The sequence below is a fragment of the Schistocerca nitens genome, chromosome 4 (assembly GCF_023898315.1).
Source record: "Schistocerca nitens isolate TAMUIC-IGC-003100 chromosome 4, iqSchNite1.1, whole genome shotgun sequence".
Classification (NCBI taxonomy): Eukaryota; Metazoa; Arthropoda; class Insecta; order Orthoptera; family Acrididae; genus Schistocerca; species Schistocerca nitens.
In genome coordinates, this window is record NC_064617.1 from 872,234,417 (window position 1) to 872,257,160 (window position 22,744).

Sequence of the window (22,744 nt, forward strand, 5' to 3'; positions counted from 1 at the left end):
CAAATGATTGGAAAAGAGCACATGTAGTTCCAGTTTTCAAGAAGGGTCGTTGAGCAGATGCACAAAACTATAGGCCTATATCTCTGACATCGATCTGTTGTAGAATTTTAGAACATGTGTTTTGCTCACGTATCATGTCATTTCTGGAAATCCAGAATCTAGTCTGTAGGAATCAACACGGATTCAGGTAACAGCGATCATGTAAGACCCAACTCGCTTTATTTGTTCATGAGACCCAGAAAATATTAGATAAGGCTCCCAGGTAGATGCTATTTTCCTTGACTTCCGGAAGGCATTCGATACAGTTCCGCCCTGTCGCCTGATAAAGTAATAGCCTACAGAATATCAGACAAGCTGTGTGGCTGGATTGAAGAGTTTTTAGCAAACAGAATACAGCATGTTGTTCTCAATGGAGAGACATCTACAGATGTTAAAGTAACTTCAGGCGTGCCACAGGTGAGTGTTATGGGACCATTGCTTTTCACAATATATATAAATGACCTAGCAGATAGTGTCAGAAGTTCCATGCTGCATTTCATTTCATGGATGATGCTGTAGTATACAGAGAAGTTACCGCATTAGAAAATTGCAGAGAAATACAGGAAAATCTGCAGCGGATAGGCACTTGGTGCAGGGAATGGCAACTGACCCTTAACATAGACAGATGTAATGTATTGTGAATACACAGAAAGAAGCGGAACGAACACTGGTAGCAGTTACTTCTGTAAAATATCTGGGAGTGTGCGTGCGAAACGATTTGAAGTGGAATGATCATATAAAATTAATTGTTGGTAACGCGGGTGCCAGGTTGAGATTCAGTGGGAGAGTCCTCAGAAAATGTAGCCCATCAACAAAGGAGGTGGCTTACGAAACACTCGTTTGACCTATACTTGAGTATTGCTCATCAGTGTGGGATCCGTACCAGGTCGGGTTGACAGAGAAGATAGAGAAGATCCAAAGAAGAGCAGCGCGTTTCGTCACAGGGTTATTTGGTAAGCGTGATAGCGTTACGAAGATGTTTAGCAAACTCAAGTGGCAGACTCTACAAGAGGGGCGCTCTGCATCGCTGTGTAGCTTGCTGTCCAGGTTTCGAGAGGGTGCGTTTCTGGACAAGGTATCTAATATATTTCTTCCCCCTACTTATACCTCCCGAGCAGATCACGAATGTAAAATTAGAGAGATTCGAGCGTGCACGGAGGCTTTCCGGCAGTCGTTCTTCCCACGAACCACACGCGGCTGGAGCAGGAAAGGGAGGTAATGCAGTGGCACATACAGTGCCCTCCGCCACACACCATTGGGTGGCTTGTGGAGTATAAATGTAGATGTAGATGTGTGTAAAAGATTGTACAAGAGTAGGGTATGAGGGATTTTGGAGCAGCCATTGTCCTCCCAGCACCATGGCCGAGTGGTTTAGAATGTAGACTGGTAATTTGTCAGCTCGGGTTTGAATCCCGCTGCTAGCAAAACTTTTTTCCACTTCATTCTATTCCTCACAATGTTAACCAAGATTTAACACTGACTCCTACAGACGTGCTCTCTACATTCTGTGCTGCGAGTGGCTTTGTTGTCCCTGTACTGCTAGTTTAATGCTGCTGCCTGTGCTGAGAGAGTGTGTTTTGGCCACTACGAAATACTTATTGTCCACTTTTAAAAAAAAAAAAAAATTTGCACGCCTTACAGCCTGTACCTTCACTCAATAAATGTCTGAATTATTTTCTTTATTCAGCACAGTTACTGTGCTGCATCAAACTAAACAAAGCATTGCACAAAATTTGAAAAAGTTTGCGAAGATAGAAATACACTGTGTAAACTTTGCATATGGTCGATTTTTGCCCAAAGGCTGCTGCATGTAAAATGTAGATAATATATATAAATTTTATTTAAAACTGACGGCAGAATGATACCTCATTTTGTTCTTGAGATAATCTTTTTTTTTCTTCTACTGGACAGTCACGTGTAATGTGCCCATTTGTGTCCCTGTGCATTGGAAACTGTGTGGTCATAACAATCTCCACATTTCATAAAATGATTCAGGATGTCAAAATGAGGTATTTCACAAGTGATGGCACACAAAAAGACACATATTTTATGATAAACATACAAAACTTTTTTTCATTGACAGAGATATAGAAATAACTTGTTGACTGCATTGAGAGGGCTGGCAGAACAGGATGCCCAAGCACACCAACAGCACTTAAGTTCCCTAAGTGTATAGTGTGAGGGATTTGTGAGCAGCTGTACACATATCAGTTCTGTAGCCTACAGGTTAAATGCAAGGACTGGCAATTTGTTGAATCTGGTTTGATTTGTACTACTGCCATCTTTTTCCTTTATTTTATTTTATTCCTCAGAATGTTGAACAATTACTGTAAAATTTAAATATATTTAATAGTTAAATTTATATAGATAAAATTAACATATTCAATTTAGTTATAATTACTACCCTTTTAAGCCAAAATGCTATAGGCCATCAAATTGTGGCACACTGGTATAATTTTGCAACTGGGCATACCAACTAACTAATAGTCCAGTTTTAATTACCATAGCACTCTAAATAATGAATTGTCAGAGGCTTACTAGTCAAATATTGCAGCTATGCCATTAGGAAATAAACAGAACTCTGTGATGAACAGAAACAACTATGTGCAAAAACAAACAGAAGGCACCTAAATGCAGTTCTGTGTTTGAATGAAAAAGGGGTGGGGAGGTGGAGGTGGGAGTTGTTCACATAAAAAATAAAGATGGAGGAAAGTAGGGAAATGTATAAATATGGAGGGGGGGGGGGGGAGAGAGAGAGAGAGAGAGAGAGAGAGAGAGAGAGAGAGAGAGAGAGAGAGAGAGAGAGAGGAGGGGGGAGGGGTAGGTGCAACTCCGAAACCAGCCCATGACTGCTGGAAACAATGCTACAGATTACCCACAAAAATTGTACATATTCAGTTAATATATAGAAATGACAGAGGCATAATATCTGAAACGTGTAGCGCAAAAACATCAACAAAAAGTGACTGGTTACAGCTATTTGTGTAACTCAACTGATATTTCTTGTAGTTTCCTAATGGAGTCTCTATTTAGACTGGCTTATTTTGTTTTTAAGGTCGATGTTTATACCCATTTCTACCTTCACTTCTAAATTTATTAAGCCTATGACCCTTACTACATCTATTCTTGTTTTAGCAATTTGTAAGCAGATGGTTCTATTTTGTAAAAGCAACTATTCGTATTTTTTAAAATTTATTTGCACATTAAATAGTACTTCATCTCAGGAATTAAAACTGACTTACCTTTATTTCATCCAAGAGCTTCAGGCACGATGCGTATTTAGACTCGTAAAACTTGAAAATTATATCCCTAAGCTGAGGTTCTAATTCAAGGAATAATTTAAATGAGCTGTAAATATAAAAAAACCAAGTTAGACAATGAAATTTCGTCCACAGAAATAGATACAGTACACTAATCTCAACAGGGAGAGGGGACAGAGGAACTGTCATTCATTGACAACTAACATTGTTTGGACATAACTGTGTTTAAAACTTCAGAAAACTTCGGGTGACATTCTATTATTTATTAAATAGTATAACTTTTTATTGTTTATCCCACAAATTTATGTGACCTGAGGCTGAAAATAAATCAAAAACAACTGTTTACCAGATGGTCACTGTGTTCCCATAATACAATATATCTAGCCTGTGTAAAACTAGAGTTCTGCAAGGTAAATGTACTGCAATTCGGAAACAAAATTTTTGTCTACAGATTTTTTCCACATCTATGTCTTATCATCCTGTACCTTCATACAGTCAGTGTTTTCACATTTTCCTTGCAAATTATCCAAATGTCTCATTTCTTATCTCAAAAGTGCACTTAATTTTCAGAACTAATCTAACACAAGATCTTAAACGCCTCAAGTATCTTATTTTCTGGTTTTCCCCACAGTCCAAGATTCAATTCCATAGCAAGCTGTGCTCCAGGCACCAATCCCCAGAAATTTCTTCATTAAATTAAAGCCAGTGTCCAATACTAGTACAACTACATTAGCAACGAATGCCCTTTTTCCTGTGCGTGTCCACTTCTTTTATCATCTATGCTTCACCCATCATGCGTTACTTTGCTTCCAAGAATTCCTTCATTTCATCTACTATGTGGCTCTCATTTGTACTGCTCTTAATTACTTTCATCTTTCTTTAGTTTATTCTCAATCCACATTCTGTGCTCATTTGATGTAATGTTGACAGTATTGTCCATCTGCAAATGATTGAATATAAAAAAATAGTTGAAAATAGTAATATCAATGGTTTCTGCAGGGTCATCAATCATAGTTAATGTCACACCAGGTCTACCACTGCAAAGATGCTACATGTCCGTGCGGCATCACCAGCAGTGCCAATCTGGACGAGACTCAAGATACACCTCCCGGGAAATGTGAGGCGCTGGTGTCACGAGTGGTTATGAAATATAGCCACAAGGGGCATGTCTGTCTGATGTTCAGATCGAGTCTTCTTCCTCTTACAGTGGACACTTGTTGTAGCTAATTGCATTTAGAGCATTCAGAGTTTTAAATCTACAGACTTGCCACATCACACTACTACTCTGTGTACTTTGCAATCAACAGTTACATCTTTATAAATAATTTTATACGTGTTCACTTCAGTCACAGCAATGGAGAGCTATAAAAGGTAAGTTTCTTTCCATACTAAGTACAGAACTGTGTTACTTCACTGTGTTGAATTCAACTACACCTATGAAAAAACATAACAGAGGCAACTAGTTGGGCGCTTGCTGTAGTAATTTATTAGCTGCTTTTTATTCCATCATTGTTTTTGTTAGTTATTTAACTAAGAGTGCATATCATATCATATCTGCCCTCACTCCAGTGCCAGACTTGTCACTGACTCAAACTGTTTAGTTAACAGGACAACACACTGAATACTAATTACAACACTTCAAGGCATTTTACAAGCTTAAGCAGCAGAAGCAGCAGCAGCAGAAGCAGCAGCAGCAGCAGCAGCAGCACAACTGCCACCCACACTTGTTCGAGTTCAATCAATGCAACAAGTGGCTCAAGCATCTAAGCTACAAGCATTTTTGAGTCAAGGCAAAGAATGAGCAGCATATGTGGCCCAGCTTACAATGCATTTCTGCACCTACAATGCCATCAGTCACCAATGAATTTATCGTTTCTTGTCCACGATAGGTGCAGAAGTGTATTGTTTGGTGGTTAAGTTATTCCTGGACATTCTTCCTGCCGAAGTCCCGTATGATGAACTAGTGCCCAAGTACGTGTCGCAGCTACTAGACATGAACTCCTTTGGCTTAAACAGCAGCCTGGGCAATCTTATAAACAATCGGTCGGAGTTGTGTGGATTAACAAGACACTGTCGGCTCAAAAGTTCTACTGATGTGATGCTTCACTATGCTATCAGTGTCAATGCTTGGCCTGCACGCATTTGGTCCTCTATTATAAAGCTTCCGAACCAAAACTTGATAACTGTTGTCCATAACTGAGTCTCAGGGCGTAGCAGGCATTACCGAGTTTGACATGCAAGGTCCGGCCATTTCTGTAGTAAAGAGTGAGCAAGTTTGGGGGTCAGGCTGATTGCATTTGCATCAAGGACACTGAATAAGGCACAACCAAGTTGTTGCCAATTGGGAAAGGAGGGTTTGGCCATCGTTTATGGGATTACCCAGTTAAATCAGTATTTATATGGACACTGTTTTTACTTAATTATGGACCATAGGCCACTAACAGCATTGTTTGGTTCCTCTCAGCCTACCTCAGCTTGGCAAGTGCAGTAGTTACAGGACTGGGCCTTATTATTGTCTAATTACCAATATTAATTGACATATTGGCCTACCACTAAGCACTCCAATGCAGACCTATCGTCGCAACTACTAGTGTGTTCTGATGCGAAGTTTGATTCATCAGAAGGCTTCTGTTTCCACATCGACTAAGGAGACATGTGCACTGGAAGTATTTCTGCAGACTTTTTGTTAAGCAGTATTCTCGACTTTGTTTGCCTTGGGTGGCCTCTTAGCACAAACGGAATCCACGACCCTGTGATATTTCACTGCTTTGTGCACCATAGAGCCATCTTAGTGCAACCAGGCATTCTCCTCCTCCATGTGGCAATGCTCTTGTAATAGTTCCTCAGTCCCTCCAGTGGAAAGTACTCAAACCATTACACAAGGATCACTATGGTTTCTTCCAGATGAAACAGTTAGCCAGACGCCATTTTCCATGGTCAGGTATGGACACACAGCTCGAGGCAATGACTTCATAGTGGGCCACATGTACGAAGCATCGGGCTGCTCCCACTCAGAATTACTTTGATTGGCCACATTCTGCTGCACCAAGGCAGCAGCTGCACACACACACACACACACACACACACACACACACACACACACACACACTCTTTGCCAGTCCATATTGGAATACCCACTGATATGGGTGGTGGGCGCATATGGCAAGTTGCCCTTCGTCGTGCACATGACCTCCATTACGTCAGTGACTACTGTGCTGTCCCATACTTCAATATTTTGTACTGAAGGGTAACCGGAAGTAATTTTGGTTGATAATGGGTCACAGTTTACATCACATGATGTTTGAACGATTTTGCAGTGACAATGGAATACATCATATCCTCAAGATGTCCTACCATTCCCAATACAGTGCATGGTGAAACATTTTGCCAGAGCCTTCAAGGCACAGATGCACAACTATGAGCTGCTACCCACTCACGGGACCAGGCCCTCAAGCTGTTTTTGTTATCTTACCGCTCCTTGCTCAGGGATGGCAAGTCACCAGTGGTACTTCGAAACTGTCACTTTCATAGGACATTGCTCCTCTATCTGTGTTCATCTCAGAGCCTCTGCATTCCACAATCTACATGTAAGTTTCTGCCTCAGCAAACTGTTTCGTATAGGACCTTAAGCAGCAGGGATTGCAGATGGGAATGTGATCTAGTTTCAGTTGTGCTTTCGTTGTCCACTTACACCCACACCATCAGAAGTTCAATGAGGCTGCACTGGCATCAAAACGAGCTTAGGCCTGTTACTTTGGATTCTGCTGCTCCCCTTTTGCTCACAGACCCAGTTCAACGCCAAGGCCTTTAGCACCTACCACAGTCACCTCCTCCTGCAGCACACTCACCTCCTCAGGAACACCAAAGGAAGTCAATGTGGAGTTGTCTACAGCATTACAGCTGAGCTGACAGTCTGGCCGCAACTCCAGTGGTTGTGGTGCAGTTATTCAGCAGGGCACCCCCGAGGTTCCCGTCACTGTCCTCAGCACCCCATCTGCATCAACACCTGAGTCTGCACATGGATGCTGGTGCTCACCCGGTGGCTGGTTTCTAGTCGTGCTCAGGATGAACGCCGAGGGTGCAGATAGGTGTTCCATGACAACTACAGTCTCAGCTCCCGCAATTGCATCCATGTTCAATCCTCATCCCTGCTGTTGTGCTCCATTTGGGGGGCGGGGGTTAAAGAAATATGGTGTTGTCTGTCATCAATAATGTCACTCCATCAGCCAACCATTGCAAAGATGCTGCATGTCCAAGCCAGCAGCACCAATCTAGACAAGTCTTGACCCACGCCTCCTGGGAGTTGGGAGGTGCCACTACCATGCACTGACTATGAAATACGGTCACAATGGAGAATTGTGGGATTTCCATCTGAAGCTCAAATCGAGTACACTTCTTAGTGTGCACAGAGTCACTGCATCATCACTCTGTAGAGCTTATATCATACTCTTGTGTAGCGAGTGTCAAGCTGTAGTAACTGCATATGGAACATTCAGAGAGCAGCACTCGGGCCAGCTGGAGTTAGCGGTAATGTGTGCATAACGTGTGCTTGCTTGTGTGTATGAATGGTGTGCGTTTCTCTTTTGCTCATGAAGGCTGTGCCAAAAGCTTTATGTAAGTGTCTTAATTACACTTTCTGCAACTTAACATGTCTGCTTTACAGTAAGTAGCAATCTGTCTTTCCCTACATTGCTGATATTCCTACCTGGAATTCCTACCTACACTTCATGTTTGTTTTGTAAGCATAAGTCTCAATCTAAAATCAAAACCAGACAAATACTAACAAACTGGTATCTATGAAGACCAACTGCAGAGAGTTTGACAATATTTACATTGGGACACTGGCAAAACTTTATGTTTACAACAAACATATTTGGCCATGAAAATACAGTACAAACTTCTCAACAGTTGCACATCACCGTAAACAAGCATATCACAGGCCAAGCGTAATAGGAATGTATGTGAGCAATACCACCCACTGAAAATGTACCTTTACATTTCAAAAAACTTCTACATACATAGAGAACTAACACACAGCAAACAGCTGCTTACTGACCAAATAAACATTGGAGACCAAACACTGCACAAAGTCAGTGAACACATCACCTGAAAAATCATTTTAAAAGAGGTTCTAGCTCCACTACTACTCTCCATTCATCCTCCAAATCACCTCCCCCCACCCCCCTACCTCCACTTCGCCACCTTAAACTCGTCTTTAGAGGACCCTGCTCCCTTTTCCCCAAACTGTCTTATGTAAAAGACAAACTACAACATACTGCATAAGAGAAGTATAGAGCAAGGAAGTAAGTATTTTCAGATAAATGAACACTGAATCTAGCAAATAAGTTGGCAGCACTGACCACACATAATGAAACAATTGTTGGCCAGTAGGTACCAACAGGAAGCAGACATTTTAGTACTGCAGAGAGGTAAGTATAGAAGTACTGTGCTACATACTATCTTAACTTTTGTAACTATAGGTTCCTTCCTTGTTAAGGAAAGAGGGATACATTGTGGGGGTTAAGAATGAAAGCCAAATTACAAACACTACGATGAGATAAATTCACCTGTAGTGAGGATAAGGGGAGACCATTAACAAACATCTATGTTCTCTATTTAAATAATTTTGGAGTGAAGGAGAAAACTCATAAAATAGTGGAGCTGCTGAATTGTCGACAGGCATGCACAAAAACGAATTACAACTTTGCAGTACTCTACATTGTGTCCCCTGAACACACAATGCCGTGACTGCAGCTCAGCAAGTAGATTGGGGTGACAGGTTGTGATCGGTGGGGTGGGTAGAGAGAGAAAAGAGGCAGGAAAGTGGGAGGGGGTTGGGTAAGGTTGGCTAACAGCTCAGAGGAAGGCAGAATGTGTACAGGACAGGAATGCAGGAGGACAGGGTAGCAGTTACGCAGGGGCAGGTGCGAAACACAGGCAATGGAGATTGTGAGTTCATGTGGCACAAGATGACGACAGAGGAATGGACTGGGAGGGTGTTAGGACTGAAGAAGGGGAGATTGTAGGGCAAAATGTATAGATGCAGAGGGTTAGTGGAGATTGAGAACTTTAAAAATGAATATGTTGCAGGGATAACTCCCAACTGTGTAGTTCAGAAGAACTGGTGCTGGGGAGGAAAAGGATTTAGATGGCACTAATTGTGAAGCAACAACTGAACTCCACCATGCTGCACTTAGCAAAGTGTTCTGCCACTCAGCGGTCAACACTGCTCTTGGCCACAGTTTGGTGGTGACCACCTACCCTGACAGCCAGCTGGTTGGTGGTCATGCCCACATAAAATGTGCAGAAATTATGTTTGAAATGGCTGGCTTCACAGGCGGTCCTGCCTCTGTTGGGATAGGGTTGGGAGGGTGGGGATGGGGGTGGGGGTGGGGGGTGGGGGTATGGCAAGGCATTGCTGCTAGGCCGTAGACATCTGGTGTCGGCTACTGCACCCAAGCGCACAACGTGGGGACAGCAATTATTAACTGCGGGAGGGTGGGTAGCTGGCAAGACTCCAGACGACCTGTGCTCGTCGCACTCGTTCCTTGCCACTGGTGGCACGCACTGCATCACCGGCTGGTGGGGTGCTTGGCATGGTGGTAGCTGCCACCTGGGATCCAGGACAATGGAAGTCACTAGCGGATTGGGGCATCAGCACATTCTGTGATCGGCTGCGTATGCAAGCACACAGCACGGCCGTGAGGATGGATGGAGTGCGGTATAAGGCTGTCAATACAATTACTGTTTCATGGTACATCCTGGTGCAAGTCTGCCCTCTCCCTTGCAGCTTCTTTCACCCATCCTGACGTGTAGCAGACCGAAATAGGCCAGGTCATTACAACTGGCTTAGATAGTAACCAAAAAAGGAAGTGAAGATAAAAATTAATCTATAGCATTTGTTTTTGTTTATCTCATTTCCCTTGTATCAATTTAAATATTGACAAATAATAAACAGAATAAGTTTAGAATCTTTCTTAGGTACTTCATGATAAAACAGTTTGTAATTAGTCAGAATATGTTAAAAATAAAATTCTTCAGAAGCATCTTAAAAAATGGGAGTACTCCTCTTACATTCTGGGTTAACTTATACTTGGGTAAATAGGAAATGTACAGGGTGACGCACGAAATGTATTATCATTTTGTTTTTGAATATAAACTTTATTGTCAATACAATCTGAAAGGATCATATACTACAATGAAGATCCGTCCATGGATATTTGTTCTAACTCAGCACATGCTCAATATGTCCACCATTTCGTTTACTAACTTCCTTCAAACGAACACTGAAGTAAGTGATTACCCTACGGCACATGTCTTCCATAATTTCACTGCAAGCTTCTGAGCTCCATTAAATCACGTAGACGTTTTGGAAAAATTTTTTCCTTTAGGTACCCCCAAAGAAAAAAGTCACATGGATTGAGGTCTGGACTATTTGGGGGCCAATTTTGTCCATCACTGAAGCGACGTGGAAACCTGAGTGAAATGATCCGCATGTCGAAATGCTCGTGTGAAAACTCCATCACAGTGTTTGCAGTATGTGGCCTTGCTCCATCTTGCACGAACCACTGCGTGTTGAAGGGCAAGGCAGTAGCAAAAAGCTGTGGAATGAAGCTATTGCAAAGCATGCTCAAATAACGCTCGCTGTTCAGTTTCTTCAAAGAAAAAGGGTCCAATAAGTCCGTGACTGGAAATTGCTGCCCACGCTGTAATCCTCGGAGCATAATGTTGTTGTTCATTAAGCACTTGTGGGTTTTCAGTGCCCCAAAAGCGTACATTTTGTTTATTAACCACACCGTCTAAATGAAAATGCGCCTCGTCTGAAAACCAAACATTGTTGAGAGTTTCTTCCCTATCCTCTGCCCACTGAGCAAACAATAGTCTCTGCTGCTTGTGTTCTTCAGTGAGCTGTGCATAGGTCATCTTGTATGGGTACATACGGAGGTCACTTAAGAATGTGTTGAACAGAGCGTCTGGCTATTCCCAGTTGCACTGCTGCCTTTGTACACGATTTCCCAGGACTTCTCTGTACAGCAACTTTTACCGCTTCAATAGTCTCCAGCAACAAAAAGGCTTAGGCCGAGGTCGCTTCGCTTCGAATACTGTTCCTTCCTATTAAAGTTTATCATACAACCTGTGGATGGTCTTCTTGCAAGGGACCCATCGTGTGTTAAACTGTTGTCGAAAACACCTCTGAGTCACAACAAGGTTTTTCGTTTCATGAAAAGTAACACAATTGCCGATCGTTGCTGTGTCGTCAGTCTTCCATTGTCAGCCATTGCTGCTTACTAGTCTCCTAGTGGCAGTATCGTGAATTACATGTCATTTCGTAACTCATTTGTTTTTCCAAGCTCTGCTGGTACTACTGAGTACCGTAGAGATCCCAGTGGGATATCTAATGTGCGTCGTAAATTGTTAAAGAAATAATTGGTAGCACAGCTGGCAAAGAGTTCTCTGGCTTCCAGCCAGGTGGCGGTGTCTTCAAACTGCGACGTTTCAACGAGTGACATACTCGTTGTCTTCTGGTGAAGTGCCGAGACTTTGCGGATGCCGGTATCCGCAAAGTCTTGGCACTTCGCCAGAAGATGACAAGTATGTCACTCGTCGAAACGTCGCAGTTTGAAGACACCGCCACCCGGCTGGAAGCCCGAGAACTCTTTGCCAGCTGTATACGCCAGGAAAGCATACATTCACAATTGGTAACACATTCCGTGCGCCACCCTGTAGTTATGTGCGAGGATGTAATTAGTTATAAATATAATAGAGGGAAACATTCCACGTGGGAAAAAATATATCTAAAAACAAAGATGATGTGACTTACCAAACGAAAGCGCTGGCACGTCGATAGACACACAAACAAACACAAACACACACACAAAATCCAAGCTTTCGCAACAAACTGTTGCCTCATCAGGAAAGAGGGGAAGGAGAGGGAAAGACGGAAGGATGTGGGTTTTAAGGGAGAGGGTAAGGAGTCATTCCAATCCCGGGAGCGGAAAGACTTACCTTAGGGGGAAAAAAGGACAGGTACACACACACACACACACACACACACACACACACACACACATCCATCCACACATATACAGACACAAGCAGACGTATCTGCTTGTGACTGTATATGTGTGGATGGATATGTGTGTGTGTGTGTGTGTGTGTGTGTGCGAGAGAGAGAGAGAGAGAGTGTATACCTGTCCTTTTTTCCCCCTAAGGTAAGTCTTTCCGCTCCCGGGATTGGAATGACTCCTTACCCTCTCCCTTAAAACCCACATCCTTTCGTCTTTCCCTCTCCTTCCCCTCTTTCCTGATGAGGCAACAGTTTGTTGCGAAAGCTTGAATTGTGTGTATGTTTGTGTGTCTATTGACGTGCCAGCACTTTCGTTTGGTAAGTCACATCATCTTTGTTTTTAGATGTAATTAGTTAGACGTATGAGGAATGAGTTAGTGGGATTGGCGTCCAAAGGACGTTGCGAGAGGTAGTGTTCGGTAGCAGCAAGGTCATGGCCATCATCATGGGGGATGTTTCTGAACAGGGTGGTTGCATCAACAGTGATGAATAGGGATCCGGGTGGTATGGGGTGGGTACGCTGAACATTCTGAGAAAGAAGTGGTTTGTATCTTTAATAAGAGGCACTAGGCTACATTTACGTGTGTCAATGGTGCAATGTTCAGTTTTGTTTTACATTAAGAAATGGGTAGTACTGCAAGTCAAAGTGAAAATAGGCAAAAAGGACGAATACCAGATGCAGGACTACTTGACAAATGTGCACACAGACGACCCTTCCAGATGTCAGCAGAAAACTGATGGAAGGCAGTAAGTAGAGTCTACAACCAAAACAATTTTTAAATTTGTTTGATTCCTGACAACTGACAAGGTTTTAAACCAATAAAACTTGTGTATGTATGTGTGTGTGTGTGTGTGTGTGTGTGTGTGTGTGTAAACATTTTTAGTAGCTGCATATGTGGATTAAACTGGCACTTAATTGTCTATTTCTACTCAAGTCATTTTCCTCAATTCTGAACATCTCATTGGCAAAAAATGCCATACTTGACATGTTCGGCCATCAGCATTTAACATAACAGTTGATACCTATTCCATGTTGTTGAGAGTTTAATATCATTTTTCTTTATTCATGTTTTGTCATATGTTATGCATGATCATACTTTTATCTGTTCCTCGTCTTTTCAGTTACTGTTGTAATAATTACTCTTCAATGTTTCTAGAATGAAACTTTCACTCTACAGCGGAGTGTGCACTGGCACTGGCAGATTAAAACTGTGTGCCGGACCGAGACTCGAACTCGGGACCTTTGCCTTTCGCGGGCAAGTGCTCTACCAACTGAGCTACCCAAGCACGACTCACGCCCCGTCCTCACTGCTTTACTTCTGCCAGTACCTCTTCTCCTACCTTCCAAACTTTATAGAAGCTCTCCTGCGAACCTTGCAGAACTAGCACTCCTGAAAAAAGGATATTGTGGAGACATGGCTTAGCCACAGCCTGGGGGATGTTTCTAGAATGAGAGGAGAGCTTCTGTAAAGTTTGGAAGGTAGGAGACGAGGTATTGGCAGAAGTAAAGCTGTGAGGATGGGGCGTGAGTCGTGCTTGGGTAGCTCAATTGGTAGATCACTTGCCCGTGAAAGGGAAAGGTCCAGAGTTCGAGTCTCGGCCCGGCACACAGTTTTAATCTGCCAGGAAGTTTCACTCTTCAATGTGTTCATCAGTTATTCTTGTTTAGTACGTTGCATGATAATTTGATCTATTAAAATGTACTCTCTTAAACTGTGTTCACATAGTTACTGTTGTGGCCGAGTTGTAACTCCTGTAAGCTACACTTCCCTCAAACAATACAAACTACACAGGACGGCTGGCTCACCAGACAGTGAGTTCACCAACAAACTCTAGCGGACTGATGCAGAGGTCACGGGCAGAGTGGAACATGTTTCATGTCATGTACCATGTGGAACAAATGGCGCGGAGCTTAATATTACTGTCCACCAGGATATAAGTCTAATGTGATCGAGAGTGCGCTCCTCCATGAACCAGTCGAGGTTACATTTCCAGTTGCTTTCACTGCCACTGCTCCGGTTCAATCACATATCTCCTATCTGAAGAAGCCCCACCACTCTTTGACAAGAGGAGACACTGCTACAGCAGTGCATATGTCAGACTGGAAACTGCAGTAAGCGATACTTTGATTTAGCCCAAAGCAGGACAGTCACAGACAAGGAATACTGTACAATAATCTCTTCATGTTGATTATTTTGTTGAATGAATGTGTTTTGAAAATAGAATTTTAGTCATTTCAGTAGTTGTGACTACAGGTATGTGTGTCGGATGTTTGGTTGGAAGTAGTACCTGTGTTTACATTGCCACCAGCACCACCTCTGTGCTCATTGTCCCCATACATGTTGGCAACAAAGTCTAGTCAACAAGCTATTATCAGTAAAGCCAGTGAAGGCCACTACCTATGTTACACACTGCAAGTGAATTATCTCAGAAACATCACAATCTTTCAACACAAGTTAAAAACTACATCGCCTTCACACATTCCGTCCTTAGCATACATGGGACATGCTTGTGTCAAAGAAGCCAGTCTGACAAAACATACAGTCAATACCACCACCACCACTTCTTGCAATTACCCTCTCAACATGGTACACAAACAGACTGCCTACACATTCATGGGTGTATCCAGAAATGAAACCACTTCAAACAGTGATTGTACACACTGATTACAACTACTTTTATTATTATTTCTTTCTTTACTTTCTCAGACGTTAAGTCTGGTTAAAAATGGAAAGTGATGCGGGCCTTGATCAAGCGTCACTTCCTTTTAACTGTACGGTATATGTTACATTGCGTTTAGGAACTTTCGGGTAATTGAACATGTATCAATAATTACGGATTTCTGTAGTTTTATATATATGTTTGGATGTAGCTGTATTGCGTTGATGTACTGGTGGATATTGTGTGGTATGACTCCTGTAGTTGATAGTATAATTGGTATAATGTCAACTTTATCCTGATGCCACATGTCCTTGACTTCCTCAGCCAGTTGGATGTATTTTTCAATTTTTTCTCCTGTTTTCTTTTGTATATTTGTTGTATTGGGTATGGATATTTCTATTAGTTGTGTTAATTTCTTCTTTTTATTTGTGAGTATGATGTCAGGTTTGTTATGTGGTGTTGTTTTATCTGTTATAATGGTTCTGTTCCAGTATAATTTGAATTCATCATTCTCCAGTACATTTTGTGGTGCATACTTGTATGTGGGAACATGTTGTTTTATAAGTTTATGTTGTAAGGCAAGATGTTTATGTATTATTTTTGCTACATTGTCATGTCTTCTGGGGTATTCTGTATTTGCTAGTATTGTACATCCGCTTGTGATGTGATCTACTGTTTCTATTTGTTGTTTGCAAAGTCTGCATTTATCTGTTGTGGTATTGGGATCTTCAATAATATGCGTGCTGTAATATCTGGTGTTTATTGTTTGATCCTGTATTGCAATCATGAATCCTTCCATCTCACTGTATATATTGCCTTTTCTTAGCCGTGTGTTGGATATGACTTTATCAATGTGTGGCTGTGTTAGATGATACGGGTGATTGCCATGTAGTGTTTTTATTTTTCCAATTTACTTTCTTCGTGTCTGTTGATGTTATGTGATCTAAAGGGTTGTAGAAGTGGTTATAAAATTGTAGTGGTGTAGCCGATGTATTTATAGGAGTGATTGCTTTGTGTATTTTGCTGATTTCTGCTCGTTCTATAAAGAATTTTCTTAAATTGTCTACCTGTCCATAATGTAGGTTTTTTATGTCGATAAATCCCCTTCCTCCTTCCTTTCTGCTTAATGTGAATCTTTCTGTTGCTGAATGTATGTGATGTATTCTATATTTGTGGCATTGTGATCGTGTAAGTGTACTGAGTGCTTCTAGGTCTGTGTTACTCCATTTCACTACTCCAAATGAGTAGGACAATATTGGTATAGCGTAAGTATTTATAGCTTTTGTCTTGTTTCTTGCTGTCAATTCTGTTTCCAGTAATTTTGTTAGTCTTTGTCTATATTTTTCTTTTAGTTCTTCTTTAACATTTGTATTATCTATTCCTATTTTTTGTCTGTATCCTAGATATTTATAGGCATCTGTTTTTTCCATCGCTTCTATGCAGTCGCTGTGGTTATCCAATATGTAATCTTCTTGTTTAGTGTGTTTTCCCTTGACTATGCTATTTTTCTTACATTTGTCTGTTCCAAAAGCCATATTTATATCATTGCTGAATACTTCTGTTATCTTTAGTAATTGGTTGAGTTGTTGATTTGTTGCTGCGAGTAGTTTTAGATCATCCATGTATACCATGTGTGTGATTTTGTGTGGGTATGTTCCAGTAATATTGTATCCACAATTTGTATTATTTAGCATGTTGGATAGTGGGTTCAGAGCAAGGCAGAACCAGAAAGGACTTAATGAGTCTCCTTGGTATATTCCACGCTTAATCTGTATTGGCTGTGATGTGATATTATTTGAATTTGTTTGGATATTAAGTGTGGTTTTCCAATTTTTCATTACTATGTTTAGGAACTATATCAATTTAGGATCTATTTTGTATATTTCCAATATTTGTAGTAACCATGAGTGGGGTACACTATCAAAAGCTTTTTGGTAATCAATGTATGCGTAGTGTAGCGACCTTTGTTTAGTTTTAGCTTGATATGTCACCTCTGCATCTATTATCAGTTGCTCTTTACATCCTCGTGCTCCTTTGCAACAGCCTTTTTGTTCTTCATTTATAATTTTGTTGTGTGTTGCATGTGTCATTAATTTCTGTGTAATGACTGAAGTTAATATTTTGTATATTGTTGGTAGGCATGTTATGGGGCGATATTTAGCTGGGTTTGGTGTGTCTGCTTGATCTTTAGGTTTCAGATAAGTTATTCCATGTGTAAGTGTATCAGGGAATGTGTATGGGTCTGCAATGTAACTGTTAAATAATTTAGTTAGATGTGAATGTGTTGAGGTGAACTTCTTTAGCCAGAAATTTGCTATTTTATCTTTTCCAGGGGCTTTCCAATTGTGCGTAGAATTAATTGCTTGGGTGACTTCATGTTGCAAAATTATCACTTCAGGCATTTGTGGTATCATCTTGTATGTGTGTTTCTGCTTGTATCCACCGTGCATGCCTGTTATGTTGTACTGGGTTTGACCATATGTTGCTCCAGAAGTGTTCCATGTCTGTTATGTTTGGTGGATTGTCTATTTTAATGTGTGTGTTATCTATTGTCTGATAAAATTTCTTTTGGTTTGTGTTGAATGTCCGGTTTTGTTTCCTTCTATTTTCACTTTTTTGTATCTTCTAAGTTGTTTGGCCAATGCTTGTAATTTCTGCTTCTTTTCATCTAATTGCTCTATCGCTTCTTGTTGTGAGATTTTACCTAATGTTTTTCGTTTTTTTTTCTGACATTTCATTTCTTATAAATTGTGTTAGCTGTCCGATGTCTTTTCTCAGTTTTTCTATTCTGATCTGTAGCCTGTGTTGCCATGCTGGTTTTGTGGGTTTCTTCTGTGTGTTGGTTGGTTCTGATCTCTGCCTAGCGTGTATATTTAGTGTAGTGAGTGCTCCTATATAAACCAGTAGTTGTAACTATTCCATAGTTGTATATTCATTTATTTTGTTGTGTATGATTGTGTTGATAGTTTTTATTGTTGTTTCGACTTGTGGGTTACTTGGCAGTCTATGCAAGAATGGTCTAATGTCTGTATTTGTGTCTTTGTATTCTATATATGTCAGCTGAAATTTTTCTTCTATATCTAACATGTGTGTCACTTCTTGTTCTATTTGTGCTTGTTCTGGTGGCTGTCGCAAGATTTCGTTTTCCTCTGATTGTTTAATTGATGCGTGTTGTTCTTTGTTTGTTTGCTCTGGGATGTTTGAGTTCATTACTGTATTTTCTTCTTCTTCTGATTGCACATTATTTTGTTCCAGTATTTGTTGTACTTGTTTGATGTTTTCTAATTCTGACTGGGGTATCCTGTTATTTTTTATTATTACACGGATCTCATCAGCTAGTCGTTGTTCTGTTAAAAATTTTAATTCTGGGTATCAGGTAATAAATGTTGTGTATACTTGTGATCTGTATCCAGTTGTGTTGGTTCCTAGGTTTGTTGCTTGGTAATAACAGAACATGAGGTGTCGATTAACTTCATCTGACCATCTCATCCTCTGCCTTTGTTTTCCTTCTAGGGTGGTTACAGGAATTATTATTATTATTTCATGTGGCACTACAGCCTTGCCACACTGTATCTTTGTGTCTCAGTTAAAGCTCTGACAACAGATGAACCCATTTTTGCCCACTGCGGCAGGCAAAAGTTAAATGGGCTGCTGACAGTGGCAGATAGAGAGATTCTGCATGTCCATTGTACTACTAGAACACTGCAAGTGAACTAACACTCCAGTGGAGCACACTGGTAACAGTGGACAGTAAATTTTATGTCGAGAACTCATACTGGTGGAGCTATGTTCTAAGGCATCAAGTACCACTGAACGAGCAGTTTTAAAGAGGGTCCAAGCTCTCATTACTAAATAATATACTAGGAGGCATCAATATTCTTCACTGCCAGGACTATAATTCTCTTAAGTCCTGTTCCTTGACAAGGATCAACTTATGTACTAGTCACAACTAATCAAGAACAGTGACTTATAGTTGTCCTGAAAATACTTTTCATAAGTGCCTACAATATCCCATTAAATCATTTCCATATGGTATGGATCAAATCTCCACAAATGACAATCACAAAAATATTTGCCCAAGTACAGTGTGGGGCAAAAAGACCTGAGGGTATTTAATTAATAAGACCTCATGTTTTATGCAACATGTCCACTGTCGCTCTGTGACACATTGTTTGTTGCCTGCATGATGCCGTTTCACTAGCCTTTGAATTCTGCTTATGTAAGCACAGTGCACCTTTTCTGAGAACATTTTTAAATGTGATGACTATTGCTTTGCAACACAGCAACAGTTCAGCCAGCACTTCAATGTATGTCAAAGAGGGCACTTTTCATCCTACAACATAATTCTGCTATGGGTGAAATAATTCAGAGCAACAACTTCAACTCTAAAACAAGTCATTCAGAGCACAAGAAGAGATTGGCAAGTGAGATATGTGGTGGGTATTAATACCAGCCAGCTTGTAAACTCACTTCTGATTTGCACCTCTCTGATTGCAGTGTACAGCAAATATTTTATCATAAATTAGACTTTCGGCATCACAAAATTGTCATGGTTCACCAATTTAATCAAGTGAAGACTTGGTTCTCATGATGAGTGGCTAAACTCATTTCCTTTTATCTGGTTATGTTAGCAATCAGAACTTTTGCTGCCAGACAGACAAAACCTATGAAGTGACGTATGAATGTCTTCTTCACACTGACAAAGTGACAGTGAGAGATGGAATTGTGAAGTACAGTAGTGCATAACTGGGCCATGTTTCAGCAAGGAAGGGCAGTAGCTTACACACTTAACAAAGATAACTTCATTGAGTGTGAACATGACTTCATTGAGTGTTCAATTACCTGGTCATTAGTTTCTCACAATGGCAACATTGCCTGACTCAAAGAATTATCAATATCAGATCTCAGCATTTGGTTTTTTCTTTCTTTTTCATTTTAGTTATTTTATACACTGGAAAATGTCAAGATGCCATTTGCCAGGAACACTCTAGCATACCAAAAGAAGTTTGGGTGTGTGCGACACCTTTGGAACGAGTCAAGAGTGCACAGCTAAGAACAGACACCACTCTCATTGTGTCATTTTCAAATCATAAGATGATGTTTTATGGACATTTTAGTACTCTTAAACAGATGCTGAATCAATAAACTTGTTAAAACGTTGTGTAATAAGCATGGTATTATTGATTAAAAATCATCCTTTCATGTTGACACACCCTGTAATATCCTACTATCATCTACTGATACATGTCTTTTCTCACAAACTAAGGCAAAGAGTGTTCCTTGGGTTTGGATATTTTCCCTTTATGTTATCTTATGAAATTATATTTTGGCACAGTCCACCTAAATTAAATAAAGTATTTATTTAGTAGAAGCTAAAACTTAGACTGTTGCGCACACAATCTTGTAGATAGGGCAACCACAGCTATGAATAGTCATCTTGGGTATTAATGACCGCTTAAGCTGTATTTAGTCCTTTATTATTTGATCACTACCGGTTTCGTGGCACTACAAGCCACATCTTCAGTTAACATATGAGCAAAATATTAGTGCGAAGTTCTGATGGACAACGAATATTGGGTAGAAAGTGTCTGAGCTTTTCCACTCTGATGTTTTAGTCATATGTTCACCTAAAGATGTGGCATTTAGTGCACACACCAACTGTAGTGATCCAATAATAAAGGACTACATACAGCTGAAGTAGTTATTAGTACCCGAGATAAAAACTGTTGTGTAAAGTAAATAATGACGAATGTAGCAGAGGCACTTTGAAGGATATTTCAATTCTAATACTCAATTCTCAGTGTACTTAACCTTTAACAGTTTTCGTTGTTGATGTTAAAAATCCATTCTAACTGAAAACCTATTTGCACAATAACAATACAAGACCCAAAAATAATTTCCTATAAATAATGTCTCCTTGCTGTCATTTCTTTTGCCCTTTTCCCTTCCGTCCCTCAGAAACGCCTTACAAATATCAAAATATTGTCACACCTGATGCCATTATAACTAGGTTTAACAATTCTACATTTCTTTTTATCCCATCGTCTAATTTCTACTTTCAGCACTGTTCAGTTAACACAAAAACTGATTGCATTTGCAAGTCTCTAAATGTATCTTTTCCCTCTTGGCTCTGGAAGAAAGGCAGACTGGGAGCTGGAACTTTTACAAATCTATAAATATTGATTGTGCATTTGCCACAGATCGACTGCCTTAAAAGTTGACAATTGAGATTATCTTCATACAGTTCACTGTAGTTATTACATATTAAACAGGATTCATTCATGTAATATAGCTCAGCAATTTTTGTGGCGGGTGCTGAGTGCAGTTGTACTGCTATAAGTTGGCCAATATTGACTCATTTCTGCTACGAAATTTCTATCCTAGTATTTTTATAATTTGTAGCAACAAGATTTCTGTTTCACTTATAGAAACTCAATACACAATCAATATCTGTCACCTACACTTTCATGGAAACGCACATTTCCCCTTACATATATGCTGCCTGTCCTGTGAAAGACATGTTGGTGGAAGGCAGGGATTGCTCCCAGTACCACCCACATGAACTGCCAAGTTACATTGTGTAAATAGTACCCATGCTTCAACAGTAATGAAGTTTTTTTGTATTAAAAATCCTTTGTTACAAACCTGCTGAATATAACATTCTTCTGAAGTTCATGGCGATCAAAGGTAGCGAGGGCACATAAACCACCATACATTGCAACATTGCTGGCCGACAGCAGTTCCGGGAAATCACAGTGATCAAAATTTGCTTGCAGGAAGTGTCTCGCTGCAGACTTATATTTCTTGGTAGCCAGTTCCGCTAGAGCAGAGGCACACTTCAGCCTGGTGAGAATCGTCTGATTGCTATCTTTGCCGTGTACCTACATGAGCAACATCAGGGGTTCAGTGAACACTTCCACTTCAAGATACACTATCAATATATTTACATTCCCACAAATGTGGTAAAATATGTTGTCAATCACATAATAAATTACACATTACATATAGTACAAAAACAGAAAAAGCTGTAAGTCAGAAAATAGCGAAGATACACAATGACACACTGGAAAGGGCAAGTAATGCATAGAAACAATGTGAGAAACACACGATGAACACTATCTGTTAGAGTGAGCCCCTCCTACAAGTTACAAAAATGATATAACACTATTTAACTCAGTAGCACACCTACATTTATCATCAGTAGTATGATATATGCAATCCATATCAAGTGAAATTTAGGTTGCACTGAAGATTTTTGATAGGGATTATCTGGATTATCTTGGATCATGAGTCCTCAATAGATGTAGAAGTAACTTCAGTGGCCCATGGAAAGGGTTTGAACACTTGCAGTTCATGTTGTACACTGATAAGCCAAAACATTATGACAACTGTCCATCACAACATTTGATGCCGCCTGGTGGCATTGTGGCCATATGGCGTGGTAACAGAAGTGCGTACACAGAGAACAGAAACAGTCTGGGCTGGAAATGTGGAAATCCATTGCCATAAGCGACTTTGACAAAGGGCATATTATTATTACACAGAGCTTGTTAACGAATATCTTGGAAATGGTGAAGCTGGTTGTATATTCATGTGCTACTGTCGTGAGCATCTACGGAAACAGGTACAAGGACAGTGAAACTACCACTAGGCGTTAAATGGTTGGACATGCACGACTCTTCATAGAATGTGGAGTTTGGAGGTTTGTCTGCTCTAT

At 40.5% G+C, this 22,744-nt stretch overlaps 1 protein-coding gene across 2 annotated transcripts in view; it reads right to left on the minus strand.

Moving 5' to 3' along the window:
* The window catches only part of LOC126253360 (COP9 signalosome complex subunit 1-like), a 92,210-nt gene that overhangs the window by 23,722 nt on the left and 45,744 nt on the right, over positions 1-22,744 (minus strand). For both annotated transcript variants that reach the window (XM_049954634.1, XM_049954633.1), the window contains exons 7-8: positions 21,673-21,908; positions 3,282-3,387 (exon numbers count right to left, since the gene is read on the minus strand). In XM_049954634.1, the coding sequence (XP_049810591.1) occupies positions 3,282-3,387; positions 21,673-21,908 (342 nt within the window). The remainder of the gene's footprint in view (positions 1-3,281; positions 3,388-21,672; positions 21,909-22,744) is intronic.